Genomic DNA, 16,044 nt, shown 5'->3' with positions numbered 1-16,044 from the left:
CTACGTTGGAGCTCAATAATTTAACCTAATACATATGCATGCTGTGTACTCATCATTATTGTTAAATATATAAATATTGAAACCGCACCTTCATTTAAGATCTTAGAACAATTGCCAATAATCCCGCAAAATCTCATATAATATCATAACAGAATGTCCCGAGTTCAAATATTTTCAACCTCTTATTTATTTCCCAAAAATAAAGCTAAATGAGTCGATATTAAAATGACTCAAAAAGCATTACGTTGCAATAATATGATATTTTTTTGAATTTCGAGATTTAACCCAGATTTTGTAAAGTAAAGAACATCAAAGGTCTACAGAGCATTGGAGCATTCTATCAATCTTTTTTATGTTAAAATATGTTGCAGAGATTGTGGGTCACCCCTTTTGCCTCCAAATATCTCTTTTGCACGAACTACAATTCACAAAAAGCACTGTCCTCTCTTTTTCTTTTTTCTCTTATTTTTTTTTTTGCCCCATCTTCTAATTTTGCTTTTTCATCTTTTGCTCTTTAACTCTTTCCAAGCTTTTTTCTTCTTCACGCAACCTTCCGAGTTCTCAGATTCTTCTATTCCCTCTCTTTTGCCCATGAAGTTGAAGTCCATATCGAATGCGATAGATCCATCAAAAGATAAAAATAAAGAAGAAGAAGAAGAAGAAAGAAATGGGAGACAAATAAGATAAACATAACCTTTCTGGCATTCTAGCTAATGCTGAGCTTAATTATACTAAAAGCCACGCATGAAATAAACTGTACAATCGCAAACAAAAATTACATCGCCATTACGTCGTATATACATCAAGCCGTACAAGCACAACTCAAGCCAAACCGAAATGATTTAGATACTCCCGTTTGCCTCTCTCTCCCGCCCGGCCAATTGCCGATTGGCGTGAGAAAGATCGATGCTAGATATATAAAGACTAATTCACAAATTATCGATTTACAAAGTGACGTAACTAACTAGCAATAGGTCGAACCAAGCACTCGACAAGAAATTGGCACGTCACTTTGTAAATTAATTTTGTAAATGAATCCTTTTTTCAAAAGCAGAATTGATAATATGATGGAAATATTCGCCCAACTTTTGTTTTTGGGTAGCGACAACTAATATTGCTTTCTTTTTAATTGATCAATTTAGCCTCTGGTGCGAATGATGGTGATGGTGCCTCGTCCTTGAGTGTGGAGTCGGGTGAGAGCGACGACAGCTTTTCCGGAGAGGCCAGGACCATGAGGGGACACGCAGGGTCGACAGGCGAAGTCCCCGACCGGATGCCGGACCGGCCTGGTTGGCGGCATGAGCAGCCTCTCATTGATGTCGTTCAACGTCACGTCCCCGTCGGCACCGCCGGGCTTCACCACCGCAAATGGGTACACCACCCTCGTCACCACCACCCTCTCCTGCCTCCTCCGCTTCTCACCGCCGTATCCTGCACCCATTTCTTTTTTCATTTTCAGAAAAGGAAGAACAAAATCAGTACCTGGGTTTTTCTCAAAGTCGAAAAAACAGTTCATACGAAAATGGCGTGATTTTTCTCCTTACTTGTAAAAAGAAAGAAAGATAATCTCGAAATGTAAATACCCACCCCGCAAGATTTTATCACCTCACATGGGACCATCCCAATACGACTTGTATAATGATGTAATAATTCTATAGACCACATAAAATCGGTTTATAATAATACTAAACCCAGTGATGTGATAACTTATTATTTATCCTTTAAATAAGTTGATTATAATTTAACACCAGTAACAATTCTGTCACATAATTTTATATACCAACTTTAGTTTTTTTTTTTGGTCGGAATATACCAACTTTAGTTTATAAACCAAATCTTAATGTAACTGGCATTATTTTTTAGAGAAAAATAATCTAGTGCATAAATGGCGTTAGGTGATCATTGCGTAGCGTGCGCCATCTGTTTGTGAAGTAATTTCGGTTCTGACCGTCAAAGAATATCTACATAATTATCGTGCTTTAGATTGAGCATGTCGTGAGAGAGAGACTTTTACGTACCAGACAAAGGCATGGCATCGAGAGCGAATTGGCCTTCTTTGTCAGTGCCGGACTTGGTGCGTGACGACGACTCTTTGAACGGCGAGGAGGAATCCAGCGACGACACGACGTCCTCTTGCATCTTAACTTCAGGAAAAAAGCTAGTGTCCTCGCTTGTCCTGCTCCTTGAACTCCCCATTTCATCTACAGTATCGTAATTCAAAAACATTATCAGCAACCACCACTACAAAACCATCGTGATCCAAGGAGTAAAACGATCTAACACCTGAGAATCCGGTGAAACTGGTTATTTCACTCATGCCATTGTAATTCTCGTCGACACCCCATCTGCAAGTCGAATTCCAGTAGCCCTGCCCAAGAAGAATCAACAATCATCTTCCCTGTAAATAATGTGATGAGCTGGGACCGATCAGTTTTCGTACTCTTGCTCGAGGACACTAAAGTTTCTCACCAGTGCACGGTCGTTGAATTCTTTGGTCTGGTCTTTGCCGCAGAACGAGAGCCGGCGCCGCTTCGACCGGTCGCCAAACTCGAGCAAGGCGTCCTCAAGGTAGCCCGTGGAGAGGTTGTGATCTGAGTCCAAGTCCGAGAAGTAGGGCGGGGTGCTGCCCATGACTGCACTCCACATTACTTCCACAGGATGAGAGGAATGAAAGATAATAATGGAGAACTTTGAGAGCTCAATTCACCACATATAAACCCCAAGGAAGCACGACAGACAAAAACAGTGAAAGCAACCGAAACAGACACGAAGAAAAAGAAGGGACAAAGAAAGAAAAAGGAGTACCTAAAGACATGTCTGCGTTGAGAACTCCAAGGTTATGGAGATCCCAACCTAGGGAAGAACAGTGTGGGCTATTACAATTAGTGTGACTAGTGTAAGAGCGAGAGTGAGGGTCGCTAGTACCCATGTCCGACTCAATCACCATTTGAATGATGCACTAGTGAATACTGGGTCATGTGGGTATTGTTCATGACCTATTTATCTGCAGGAGTGCAAGAGAAAACAAGAAAAAAAACAGTGGGATGACATGATTTTGGACGGATCGGGGGTCAGTCAACGGCAAGGGAAGGAGAAAAAGAGCTCGAAAGTGGGTGTTTCTTGGGATATGGGAAATGTATGGGGCCACTTTTTGGTACGTATCATTGTTTAAAACTTTATTTTTTTGGAGGGGCTAGTGAGTAATGTGGGGGACTAAATAATTGCGAGGTTATGATATGATTGCTTCCTGCATGTAAAGCGAAGACTGGTGTGTGTGCGGGTGCAATGTAATGTGGAGACACAATTCAAAATTTCAGCTTTTCCTTTTTGCATCCCTTCTGATATGGTCACCAACCGTTTCCCCTTTTAGGGTTTGGGATGTGAATGCTTTTCTCTCTTTCTCTGCGCATTCTCTCCCATGGTGGGGTCATATCAGTCATCACGACTGCACATTAATGTTTTATCAAAAGAAAAGAAAGAAATTTCGCAAGATACGTTGGACTTCAGGTGAGTTTCTGGACTTGATTCGCATTGGTCGGGTATGGGTAGCCTGGATATTTTTATGTAGCTTACCGGTTCCGGCAATTGGGGAAACCCCGAATTCAAATTTCACGAGAATTTTCTATGGATGGTAGTTTGCAGAAAGCGACTTAGAAAATTGTGTTGGGAAGAAACTGAAGAAACTTGGGTGGAAAGCATTACCATTGTCCTATTTTTATGTTGCTAAGAAACGCAAATTTGTCATGGCCCTTTGACTTGAAATCTATAAACGACACGGAAGAAGTCCCTGAGTTGGACTTTCAGGAATCCTTTGATATCCAAGTCAGAAGAATACATAAAATACTACGAAGTAAACAAATGTACAGTCGAGAATGTAGCGCACCTTTACGGCTTGATGTATTTGTCCTGTTGGGGAACAAGATGATCTCCTAGGTTGGACTTATCTTATGACCCTACGCAGTTGTGGCGACGACCACTGCGGCGCACAACCCTAACTGGATCTATGGTGGCGTAGTGAAACCCAAGTCATGCGTTGTCATAGTCGCATAGCCCTAATGATGTGGTTGTCTTGGGTTGGCATGACCTCAACAAGGCAAAGCCGGGTCACGCGATACAATTTTACTGGACCAAGTAGTCGACGCTACAAGCATGTTATCACCAATTTGTCTAGTTAGTGATGACGTGGCACTGATATGTCAACACATCAGCAGCAACCATTTTTCATAATAACAAAAGATCGAGTGTAAGGTTAATACCCTTTCTTCCTTTTGAGCTAGAATTATTCCAAACTCCTTTGCCGCGAGTGCCCCATAGCCTCAGATGTAGCCTGGGTAAGTCATCTGCGCAGCAAGATGATTCATCCCTTTAATGGCTTAACCACAGAATTGAGGTTTACCCATTTATGTACATCAATGGTCGAGATTGAACGAGATATCGAGAGAAGCACCCTGCGCAATAAAAAGGATCTTCCTCCGATTATTTCGAGTGTAAGAGCATCACGTTTGATAGGCTAGGTTTCATTATTAGCGAGGTACTATAATATGAGAGAGGGTCATGTTTGACTCACTCCAGTTGACTCAACCACAGTTCTAAGTAAAATAGTTGAGTCCACACTAGAGTCTAGGACTCCAATCTTGTCTTGCAGATGTGCATGAATAGGAGATGTACATTAATCTTATATGGATCTACAGATAATGTAAGGGTGTATCAAGAAAATTAGGAGAGGGTGGTTGTGTGGGACCATCTTTTCGGGTGGTCATTTTGATTGGTCAGTCGCATTTAGACCGGATAAGCACGATAGAAGAGACTTGATGTGTATTTACTTTGGGAAATGTTACCTCTTGATTTCTTGTTACAGCCAATGATGGCTCTAGGCCCATGGACAGCTGGATTGACTTTGGTGCTTAGTACTGTTCTTGGTGGTTAATAATGTCAAGCCTTTCAAAATTAGTGGACAAAACAACCAATGAACAATCTGTAATGGAGAATGAGCAAGAGGGACAGAGTGGAAAGTTAATAGAGTAATGCTAGATATAATATGATTTACTAAATTTGTACCGAGTGATGAAATGAAAATGATCATTTAAATGTCAAGTATAACTCATTTTTTTTTGAAAAAAATAAAGTTTATGGTCCGAGATAGTCACTTGACATGTCAAATTTTGTAGACCCGTCTTATTATACTAGACGTTTACTTACGTGTTGCGCGGTTTTTAAATTAGGCAAAATGACACAAACAATTCCTGAACTTTGGTCCAATGTGCAATTTGATCTCTGAACTTTTAATTTGTTCAATATAGTCCTTGAACTTTAACCCGATATGTAATGTGGTCCCTAAACTTTTATTTTGTTCAATGTCATTCCCGAACTTTTGGTACATGTTCAATTCAATCCCTGAACTATATGAAAATATTCAATGTAGTATTTTCCATTAATTCAAGTTCAAGGACTACATTGAACATTTTTATATAGTTTAGAGACTGAATTGAACATGTATAAAAAGTTAAGGGATGACATTGAACAAAATAAAGGTTCAGGGACCACATTGAACACTAGCCTAAAGTTCAGGGACTACATTGAATAAATTAAAAGTTTAGGGACCAAATTGTATATTGGGTCAAAGTTCAAGAACTATTTGCGTCATTATCCCTTTAAATTATTAGAAAAATCAAGAAGAAGAAACAGATACATAAAGAATCATTAGAATTAAAGTAGATGAAGAAAAATTAAAACATTTAATCTAAAAAGCGGTCTTTCTGGAAATGTAGATATGTAAAATGAAGAACAATATTTTTTTTATCATCAAAAGAAAACAAAATGATAAGCTCCTCAATAAAGTGAACATAAGATTGATCATTCAAACGCGGGCAAAATAGTACCTAACAAAACTTTGAACGGGGAATAGTTCAAATTAGATGAGTCCTAAAGCCTATCACAACTACACTAGGCTTTGTTCTATGAAGATGGCTAAAATGGTATACGTGATGGTCTCCATATTTGGCTCACCAGATGTTCGTGTAAAGTACTCAACGAAACTCGACTTCAAATCACCGTGATCTTGCTAAAGCAATCACATCCGTAAAAGCAAAGAGGCAGCAATAACAAGCAACAGATTAAACAGAGCATAATAATATACAGATCATTTAGTCAAGATAACTAAGTGCTCGAGAAAGATAACTTTGTAGCTATCTTTTAGAGTTAAGAGATCCATTGAAATCCCCCTCCGGATCCAAGGAATATCTTTTAGAGTTAAAAAATATTTTTCTAAAATATCATATTGACCTCGAAATAAACGGAACCTTCACGTTACTTTACACACGGCTAAATCCTTAGATGACTCATGAAAATTGCTTTTTTCATTAGCAAATGATGGGAAATAAATGTACGCAAGTAGTCCGCTTCAAATCGGCTTTTAGTAATATAACATAAAAATAATGCGAACATAATGACATGAAGTGATGGTCGCAAATTATAATTTTTTCCCTGTTGAGGGCATTCATGAAATTGAGGCACTTCGTTATATTTCTTTCAGCCTTGCAAGCAAAAGAGTGCTTTGGAGTTGGGGATGTGTGAATTTTAGAATGAGCATAATGAGGCCAACCATAGTTCCGTTGTCTTGAAAAAGGCATGATGAGCATGAAAGCATCTGTGGTCACTGGTCTAACACCACCTCACTTGTGCCATTCCCTAGCAAACCCAATCATATTGGACCGGGCTCCCTGAGTCCCTTGTACATCTGCATTATTCCTTTTTAGCTAACTATCACGTCAGCCATTTCCGGTAAAAATTTACCAAAAGGATTTCATTGGAATTTCTCACAAAAGTTTAAGACTAAATTGGCAAAATCGAAAAATTTAAAACTGAATTGATATCCGTACAATTATTTTAGAATTGATTGAGTAATTTCTCCCTATCGCATTTAGCCACGGTTGCGTTTAACAGACATAATCGGATTTGACTTCTTTTGCTCCCTCCCAAATTCCGACCCTTATCAGAAGCATGTGAGTTGGTGCAACGATGGTACTAACAACCCCTTCGATTAGCAGATCATGTCGAAAGTTGTTTCATAAGAAACACACCTTCAATAATCTGAGTCTTCATATTTTGAAATTTTTAATTTGCTTCATCGGTTTTTAATAATAGACTTCGATTTACGGCTGTAAAAAACAAAGATCAACATCTTAATGTCACAACATCAATCTGGACAAGAATACTGCAAGAGGGAAACTATAAGTCAGTTTTTATCGTGTTCGCGAGAAAACCCTAATATTGTCATGCCAAACCTAATCAAATTGACTTGAAATAATAAACATATATATATTAGTATTATTAAATATATTTTCATACCTTAAGGGAGTAATGCTAATTATTGTCAGAACAGTTTATAAAATTAACTTGCAAAACAATGTGACAACTGCAAGTGGGGTAGAGTGAAGTTTCCAATACAAGGGGAAGATGATATATTGTACTGCAGAGACAAATTGATCAATGATAATAATAATGCAAGCCCTCCACGTACGGATACTTTATCTAGCATTTCCAAGCTTTTTGCCATAAAAGCTGAGCAGGTTGCGCATGATCTTCGAGCCAGGATTGTATCATTCTTATGGAACAGTGTACCCTGCATGAAGATTGCAATTATTAGAGATAAGAATAGCTAAAGTGTTGGGAAAAGTGTTCGAAAAGTTCTAACATCTAATTCAGTCCTAAATTTGTCCTAAATGTGTAATTGTGTCGATTTAGTTTTAAACATATTATACAACGGTCAATTCATTCCTAAATCTTTTAATTGTGTCAATTGAATCCTAAAATTTCTAAGAATTTGCGGATCTAATTCTAAATCTTTTAACAAATCCTAAAAGCCGCGCTCACGTAGAACAGTCGACGCTGACTGGTGCTGACATAGGTAATTTTTAATAATTTAAAAAAAAAATTCCAAATTTTTTTTTGTTTGCTTTTTTTCTTCACAGGTCGCCGGCTACTGGGCGAGGGCCAATGAGGGTCATCGGCCTCTAGGCAAGGGCCACGAAGCCCTTGCCCGCCCTTGTTGTGGTCAAAGAGGGCTTTGCAGTCCTCACCCTGGGGCGGGGGGCCTCGCCGACTCTAGGAAGAAAAAAATCAATAAAAAATTAGAAATTCTTTTTAAAAAATTAAACAATTGTTCACGTTAGCACCAATCGCGCCATGTAGAATCGCCTGCGCTGATTGGATCGCTACGTCAGCGATTTCCAACCAAAATTAGTCGGAATGAGTATATTGACAATTTGTTAAAAGGTTTAGGACCAACTCAACACAATTGAAAGGTTTAGGACTGATTTGGCAAATAACTAAATTGATATAATTGAAAAATTTAGGACTGAATTAGCTACCGTACAATAGGTTTAAGACTTTTTGAATAATTTTCTCCTAAAATACTTAGTCTAGAGTACAGAAAATGTGTATGAACTAGCCACTATGTCAACCTACATATTGTCTTTTTAATTATAAGCTATGTAACTTAATAAGCTTAACGACCAATCGTGGACTGAGAATTTCGGCGCCGCAGGGGGTGGGGGGGGGGGGGGAGGTGGTGTGGTGTGTGTGTGGTTTGGGGGCGCCGAGACTATTAATTTTAACTAATATATATGTATTTATGTTACCATGTAAGTAATCAACTTCGGTGTTGTTTATTCCAACAGGTGTATCTCAATCTATCATGTGTAATAAATTTTATTTTCATGTATAGACAAATTGATCAAAATATGCAACTTACCTCCACACTTCTTTCCAACGGGTCGTTTCTTGATGTTGCACCTCTTGGGGATGGTGATAGCGATTCCGAGGTTGATCCCAGCCTGCTTGGCCAGAGGAGACAGGAGAACGGCGCAGAGGCATTTCGGCGAGGTCGTGATGAGCGCGCCGACTTTGGTGCAACAAGCCGGCGGGACCTTGGCCTTCGCATTCCCAGCCGCGCTCAGGCACGGGCTTAGGCTCACCGCCGCGGTGCTTATGGGCATTTTCCCGCACTCGCCGGCGGCAATGGCTTCCTGAAGAGAAGCCATTGAGGACACCAAGAAGAGGACCAAGGTGACTAGACAAGAGCACCCCCTGGCTTTGGCGGCCATTTATTCGTCTTAAATCTTCTTTCAGATAGATTTTGATGAAGGTGCGCATTCAGGAACGGGTAAGGAAGATATATATATGGACTTGGGAAATTTGGTGGGGCAGTGGCACGTTAGTGGGGTTGGTGAGAGGCTTGGTGGGGCTTGGAGTCTTGGAGGCTCACTTGTATGTATTTTGCTTAAATTTATGGATCGGACACCACAACAATCGTGCCTTACCACTGTCTTTATTCGAGCAGAAACGATTGTATTTGACGATTTAAATGAAGCTGACATGATTACGTTCTCCAATTCCTCATGTGAAAACCAATTGAATTCTTCCAAGGTGATCCACTTCGAATCCCACTTCACTAAGGTGGCGGCGGTGGGGCTCGATTCTTTCCCATTGTCTATCTTCAGGCCCTGCCCCGCTTCTGTGCCGATTGAATCATTGTGTCTGAGTGGGGTGAGTTCACGCTTCGAATTTTTCTACATCATGCGAACCTTAGAGCTGTTGTTCTAGTTGTTGATGCAAGAACTGGAAATCACGAGCATAGTCTGAAACTTCGCTGGGAAATCAGTTTGCATAACAATAATCGGCTCAAAGCACCTAGGATTTGTACCCGAATTGGCCTTCCAATGCTTAAGTTAGCATTGGAAACGAGGAAAATTGTTGAGAGAAAAAAGTTGGTTGAGCTTTAAAGTCGAAAGAAGATGACTCTTAGAGAGAAAAAATGTGCAAGAGAAAATTACTCGAGTCTCATATTTCTTTCCATATATCTTTTTTGAAGAGTCATCAAACGGTATTAACAAGTGACAATTTATGATCAAAGGTGGTTAAAAGGCATGTCATTCGCACTGTGTCATGGACCAATACATGTAATAGTGGTAGCACCGTTGTGTGTCTAATGAAACAGCAAAAAAGTGTCAGATTAATTTGTTCAATAAATAAATGTCCCGTCAAATCGAGTGCTAGGTACCCGTCTGGTTTGCGTTATACTTACCCGTCGGTATAGTAGTGACATGTGTTGAGTGATGATTAGTTGGTCAAAATCACCCTTATCCCTAGTCTTCTAGATGCTATGGTCTCAGCATGTTTTCATGCTCTGGTATGCTTTGATCATGCTGAGAAACAGAATTCAGTAGATGGGCAAATAAAGTAAGAGGAGACACTGATCCACCTTCCCTCATGCTTGCACTAATAACGAATCAAAGAGGAGCGAGTGGCTCAAATAAGCACAATAAAACTAGTCATATCATTGTGTTATACATCTCAAAAAATAGTCGCATACATCACTCTTAAATGGCATCGATCAACTTATTGAAACGACGAAAGAAGAAGAAAGAAGACGAAAATGAAAACCAAAAAGTGAGGAAATTAAAGAACAAAACTATATGAAGATTATGAAATATTATGAGATGTCAGGTGGGGGGTCCTTTAACATATCTTGTTCTTGTTGGTCTTCCTTTCCGAGACAAACTTCTTCCAGGCATCCGTGATTTCCCTCTGCGTCTCGATCGCCGTCTTCTTCGTGCCGTTGACCTTCCCGTTCTCCTGGGCGCAGGCGACGCTCATCTTGGCCTTGATCTTCGCGGGGAGCGCGTCGAGGTCGTGGATCACCTTCGTGATGTCCATCACGAGGCGCTCGGCCAGCGTGCGCGAGAAGTCCTCCCTTATCACCACGCGGAGCACGGTGATGTGCTGGGCGTCCGCGGGCATGGTGTAGGCGGGGACGATCCATCCGAAGCGGCGCAGCATCTCGGACACCTCAAACTCGTCATGGCGGCTGTTGTCCTTGAGCGAGAAGGCCACGAGGGGGACCCCGTCGTCCTTCGAGACGATGTTGAAGTAGCCCGTCTTCTCGAGCCCTTCCTTCAGCACCATTGCGTTCTCGTGGCAGTTCTCCATCACATTTTGGTATCCCTATGATCAGTAAATGCAAATAAGTGAAATGAACCAACAAAGCAAGATGTCTGGAAACTTTGACTCCGGCAATTTTGACAATCTGCTTAGCTTTCTTACCTCCTGGCCCAACCGGATGAGTTGGTAATATTGAGCAATCACTTGACTTGAGCCTGCAGTTTGTTGCCAGTGCAAAGATTTTTTAAGAATGCTATTCCATTCATTGCCAAAATAATAAGAAACTCCTTTTCCTTTCAAATGAAAATTGACGATGTGATTTGGATTCACCTTTGGAGAAGTTGAGGGTGAAGGTGGGTTGATCAGCACCAAGATAGTTTATGTGAAAGATGAGCTCTTCAGGCAAGTCCTCTTTGCTCCTCCAGATGACCCACCCAATTCCGGCATAGACCAGCCCGTACTTGTGCCCGCTGACGTTGATGCTCTTGACCAGCGGAAGCCGGAAGTCCCACTCGAGCTCCGGGTACAGGAACGGCGCAATGAACCCACCGCTGGCTGCGTCGACGTGGATCGGGGTATCCCATCTGCGCCAAACAGCAAGCACACAACAAATGACCTCATTAGTCTCCCATTTTTTTCTGCAAGGACCAATATGTTGATTGTCCGTGCTTAGAGAATTTCCCCCCCCCCCCCAAAAAAAAAAAAACATCGGAACACGACATACCCGGTTTGCTTGTTCTTTTCGAGCAACAGGTCGTTCAAGAGCTTGACGTCCTCGAACTCGCCGTTGAGGGTGGAGCCAAGGATGGCAGCGACGCAGATGGTGTTCTCATCCACGAGCTCCACCGCCTTCACTGGGTCCATCACATAGTAACCTTCCCTCAGCTTCACCTCCTTGAGCTCCACCTCAAAGTACCTAGCAAATTTCTCCCAGCACACCTGGACGGAACACAAGACACACATTAGGATTCATTAAGGTTCTAAACTTTGGCCATTCTTCTTCGTCCTTTCGACCGACATCCCGCGACTCTCTCGAGCACCCAATAAGAATTCGCCGCCAACTAAATTTCGTAAATTAGGGGGGGCTCACCTGAACGTTGGCGCCGGTGACGATGTTGGGCTTGTCCCAGGGCTTGCCCTGGACCTTGCGCATGTTCTGCCACTTCCGCTTGAAGGCGAGCCCGGCGAGCATGATGGCCTCCGATGACCCAACCGTCCCTACTCCCACAGCTGTCTCCGAGTCTCCCAGCGGTGCATTGAAAAGATGCGCTATCATGTTCACACATCGGTTCTGTTGCAGAGAGCAATTCAAGATACCTAGTTACTCCCAAGCACCACAACATGAACCAAAGAGACAGAAAATCAAACTAGATTTTTTATATGCATTGGATATATCAGAAACCTGTCATTAGTGAGATCCATCTGATCTAAGAACCGATTATCATTATTAGAAAACATGTACTGGGTTATAGGCCTCAAGAACCGATACCGGGTTATCAAATTTAGTGTTCGACGCAACGTTATATTTGCGAAAGGATAAGCAATAGTCAGAATTGAATTGACAACATCGTATGTACCGTGGTTCATACGGAGAACTTATACGTTACGTGGTAGTGAGTCAATCAGCCCTCTTGTTTTGTACGCCGGACCACATTGACCGAACATGTTCGACTTTGACTGAGTAGAGAGGGGGGTGCAGTGACGGTGAATAGACTTTGTGACCAAGCCCAAACGCTTTTTTTCAATATTTAATTAATATTTTGTCCTAGGTCTATGCTTCACTCTTTCAATATTTAGTATTTTCGACATTTAATTAATATTTTGTACTAGGCCTATGCCTCACTCTTTCAATATTTAGTGTACGTCGACACGTTTCACTTGAGCATTACCAGCAGATCGCGACACCACTCCTGATTTCTCAAAACTTGGGTTACCCGTGGATTTGGCCCCAGGATTGGAAGGCTAAAAAACCAATGTCACATTCAACGACATAATTAATTAGAACGTCCGTTCGCCATTGATCCAACATTACTCGATCAATTCAGCAAATAAACTAAAGAGGAAGTTGGTCAGATGCCAAGTAAACAAACAAGCGACGATTGTTTTAAAACTTTGACATATTTGATTTTTGGTTTTGGCCGTCGTCTTCTAAGAGATCAACCAGTCATTTGATCATCATAGTCTGTGTTAATGAATATTCAAGGTAAAGAAAGAGCGATAAATCAAAAATAAGGAACAATCAACGTGCCTGCAACTCGGTGGTGACGGGGTACTCGTCCATGTCAACGTAGTTCTTGTTGATGGAGTCCATGATGAGCTTGTCGCACTCCGGCTCCATCCACGTCGTCACGAACGACGCCAGGTTCAGCCTCGGGTTCCCGTCCAGCATCAGCTCGTCGTTTATTATCTGGTATGCCGCCTCCTTCGGTATCGAGTTCTCCGGCATCTTAAACCTGCGCACAAATTGTTGTTAGCCCTTTCACAAAGCCATGCGGAATCTCACAAACCCGTCGAAGTTCGATCAAAACAGCTCTCAGCCTCAATACTGACCTCGGGAGCGAGCTCCGGACATAGCGAGACGCAAAGGTGGAGTGGATGGAGACGTCGGACTGGGAGGCGGTTTTAGAGAGCACCATGATGGCTTGTAAAGATAAAAGGCCGAGAACTTAGAGAGGGGAAATGTGTAATGACAGAGAGAGCTTGAATGGTTTTGTGAATGGAGGTTTTGCTTGGGGAAGAGGTTGATGTTTATATAGGGGCCAAACACGTTTTGTGTCGGGTACTTTGACTCTCTCTCTCTCTCAGTTTACGGTATTCCCACGTTTGATGTTCTTCTCAATGGAAATAAGGAAAGGGACATGTTCGTCGAGAGTTCCTTTATTAATATACTCTTCTAGATGGCGAGGAAAGAAACACGGAATGGGAAAATTCCCCCGGGGGGGGGGGGGGGGGGGAGAGAGAAGCGGGCAAGAAAAGAAAAACCTAAGTCGTCTCTCCTTTGTCCTTTTCTTAACCCCACCTTGGTTCATGCTTGTTTACTATTGTCCTAAAGGTAACGATGGTTTAGTATTTGTCACGGGAAATTCTAACGTAAATCAACTATACTATATGACTGTTTACAATTGAAGTCACGTAAATTTATTACAGTTTGTGAAACATAAACAGAACCCAAAATGCAACTTTTTGAACTTTTGGGGTCGGGTTGGACTTTCGGAACCCTCCTGTAAGAAACAAGAAACGAATTTTAGGCAGAAGAAAGAAAGCCAACCACGGCCAGGCGGGTGAGTTCGTGGGTCAAAAAGGTCGAGAAATCAAGGAAAGATCGGACGACTTGGAGAGGAATTTATTCGTAACATATCAAGAAAGAATGTGAGGCATGTATTAACTTTTCCTGCACATCGGTTCACACTGGGCCAAGGCATTCAATCATATCCTTTTATGGGCACTAGACGAAGATATGGTTATATTTGTTTAGGTAACTCATGACCGAGTTAGACAGACATTTCTCATTGACGAGACACAAGCGGGTTTCTGTTCGACAAGGAGACATATCTAACGAGATTTCGATCTTTCATAAATGAGTCATGGGTTACGTCGAATTGTGATTGACTGCCACGGATTCAAAAAACTACATAATTGAGTAATCGTGTAGACATATAAATGGAAACTTTCAAACTTGTTTGGGTGTGTGAAGGAAACCTAAAGATTGGTCCCCATCAAAGGATTTATTCTCTTGATTGATGAGCCTTTAATTAAGTGTGATAAACTGGGTGATTAGGTGACCACTCGCACTCAGGCATCTTCTACATATTTTATCTTTTGGACCTTTTCTTAAACACGCATTTGGAGAGAGTCAACTTTTAAGGCCATTGGGGGACTCCTTTTTATTCTCGCTTTTCGGTCGATCGAATCTGTATTGTATGCCTATTCCATACATAGATCTTTATACCTTTACCATTAAGCAAATCTCCCAGAGTTTATCTATTACAAACATATCCATTACTGCTACCAAGCATTCCGTTAGTTCACATACTTAATTTACATTGTGAAAACACAAATTTTAAACTAGTTGAGTCACTTCGCGGGACTCTTCCTCAGTGCTGGGTTTCCAATCCCCCTCAATCCCTTTTAGATATTTTGTATGCCGAAACCCATTTCAGTTCAGTTGTACTTTCACCTTATCTACTTAAATGAAATGGAAGGATGCATTCTCGACCAAAAAAAAAAAAAAACTAGTCGAGTCGAGTCATTTGAAGCTTGGCAAATCATGATTGATTCCTGACCCGCGTCCTTAATTAACATTCACGACAATGTGCAATTTAGAGAAATGTAGTTGCAATTAAATATGTTGACAAAGAATCTGAAACTCCAAGTTCAACACAAAATTGTTAAATAAGCATCTAACCCTAATCCTAGTTTCTTGGAATGCAGCCAATAAATCTGTTCTAATACGCAATTTTATCTTCCCTAATGCTTGAAGTCTTGGCTGGCGAAATTGTTTTAGTATTCTGCAAAGTGCCTCGAAGACATTAATTGTTGTACTTCGCGACGCCGGTGAATACATCTAATCCAGTGCAACTTTGCTAAAATTGTTGTTCACTAGGAAAAAGTAAACTTCATCAAAATTGTCACCGCCCGCTAGTTGTTCGTGTCTGTGTCTTTTTATATTGTGGATAGTACAATCTTTCACAGATCACCATGGAAGGCGCAATTCACCACCGGTATATGATCAGTACTTAACCTGACAAACGGATTAAATTAAGTAATTAAGTTAGGAAGTAGAGAGGTTGTGTCGGACATGGTTGTCGCCTTCACTAGATACAAGCTCCCCCGGAATGTTCTTCCCTCACATGGCGCTAGAAATCTGACTCTTGAACGTCTTGGACCACGAAAATGGAAGTCAAATCTGTTAAATATTAGCGAAGTTTGAATCGGCCATGCGTCAAAACTTTCCAGAATTGTTGGAATTTTCACATGGTATTCATTATGGTCATACCTTCGATGACATATTCCTGAAAATGGCGACGGAAGTCATTGCTGCCTTCGTAAACAATCGTGCCACGAATTTGAAATTTCTCGTGGTTCTAATGGACCCCGGGTTAG

The 16,044-nt window shown here is 41.3% G+C and overlaps 3 protein-coding genes across 7 annotated transcripts; all 3 read right to left on the bottom strand.

The window, feature by feature from the left end:
* Positions 1-668: 668 nt before the first annotated feature.
* LOC115670910 (uncharacterized) lies at positions 669-3,093 on the bottom strand. Of its 5 annotated transcripts, none has more exons than XM_056309895.1 (5): positions 2,806-3,093; positions 2,461-2,648; positions 2,284-2,368; positions 2,019-2,201; positions 669-1,431 (listed from the first exon to the last, which is right to left on the bottom strand). In XM_056309895.1, the coding sequence occupies exons 1-5, from the start codon at positions 2,945-2,947 to the stop codon at positions 1,139-1,141; spliced, it is 891 nt and encodes a 296-aa protein (XP_056165870.1). In that variant the 5' UTR covers positions 2,948-3,093; the 3' UTR covers positions 669-1,138. The 5 variants fall into 5 exon arrangements, with proteins under 5 accessions (XP_056165870.1, XP_056165868.1, XP_056165869.1 ...); XM_056309893.1 differs by having other exon boundaries at positions 669-1,443; positions 2,806-3,080; XM_056309894.1 differs by having other exon boundaries at positions 669-1,443; positions 2,470-2,648; positions 2,806-3,077.
* Positions 3,094-7,292: 4,199 nt separating this feature from the next.
* Positions 7,293-9,174, bottom strand: LOC115670615 (non-specific lipid transfer protein GPI-anchored 15). The gene is made up of 2 exons (XM_030591919.2): positions 8,753-9,174; positions 7,293-7,621 (listed from the first exon to the last, which is right to left on the bottom strand). The coding sequence occupies exons 1-2, from the start codon at positions 9,102-9,104 to the stop codon at positions 7,605-7,607; spliced, it is 369 nt and encodes a 122-aa protein (XP_030447779.1). The 5' UTR covers positions 9,105-9,174; the 3' UTR covers positions 7,293-7,604.
* A 1,154-nt stretch (positions 9,175-10,328) lies between these two features.
* LOC115670909 (glutamate decarboxylase 4) lies at positions 10,329-13,720 on the bottom strand. The gene is made up of 7 exons (XM_030592316.2): positions 13,492-13,720; positions 13,190-13,394; positions 12,032-12,232; positions 11,666-11,880; positions 11,272-11,525; positions 11,104-11,156; positions 10,329-11,004 (listed from the first exon to the last, which is right to left on the bottom strand). Exons 1-7 carry the CDS (start codon positions 13,575-13,577, stop codon positions 10,519-10,521), a joined length of 1,500 nt encoding a protein of 499 aa, XP_030448176.1. The 5' UTR covers positions 13,578-13,720; the 3' UTR covers positions 10,329-10,518.
* Positions 13,721-16,044: the final 2,324 nt, after the last annotated feature.

This window comes from Syzygium oleosum, unplaced genomic scaffold (assembly GCF_021117445.2).
Source record: "Syzygium oleosum isolate NSW1041296 unplaced genomic scaffold, Sole_v2.1 Sole_v2.03, whole genome shotgun sequence".
In the NCBI taxonomy this organism is placed as follows: domain Eukaryota; kingdom Viridiplantae; phylum Streptophyta; class Magnoliopsida; order Myrtales; family Myrtaceae; genus Syzygium; species Syzygium oleosum.
Note: the sequence above shows the minus strand (reverse complement) of the source record. Positions and strands in the feature narration are given on the sequence as shown.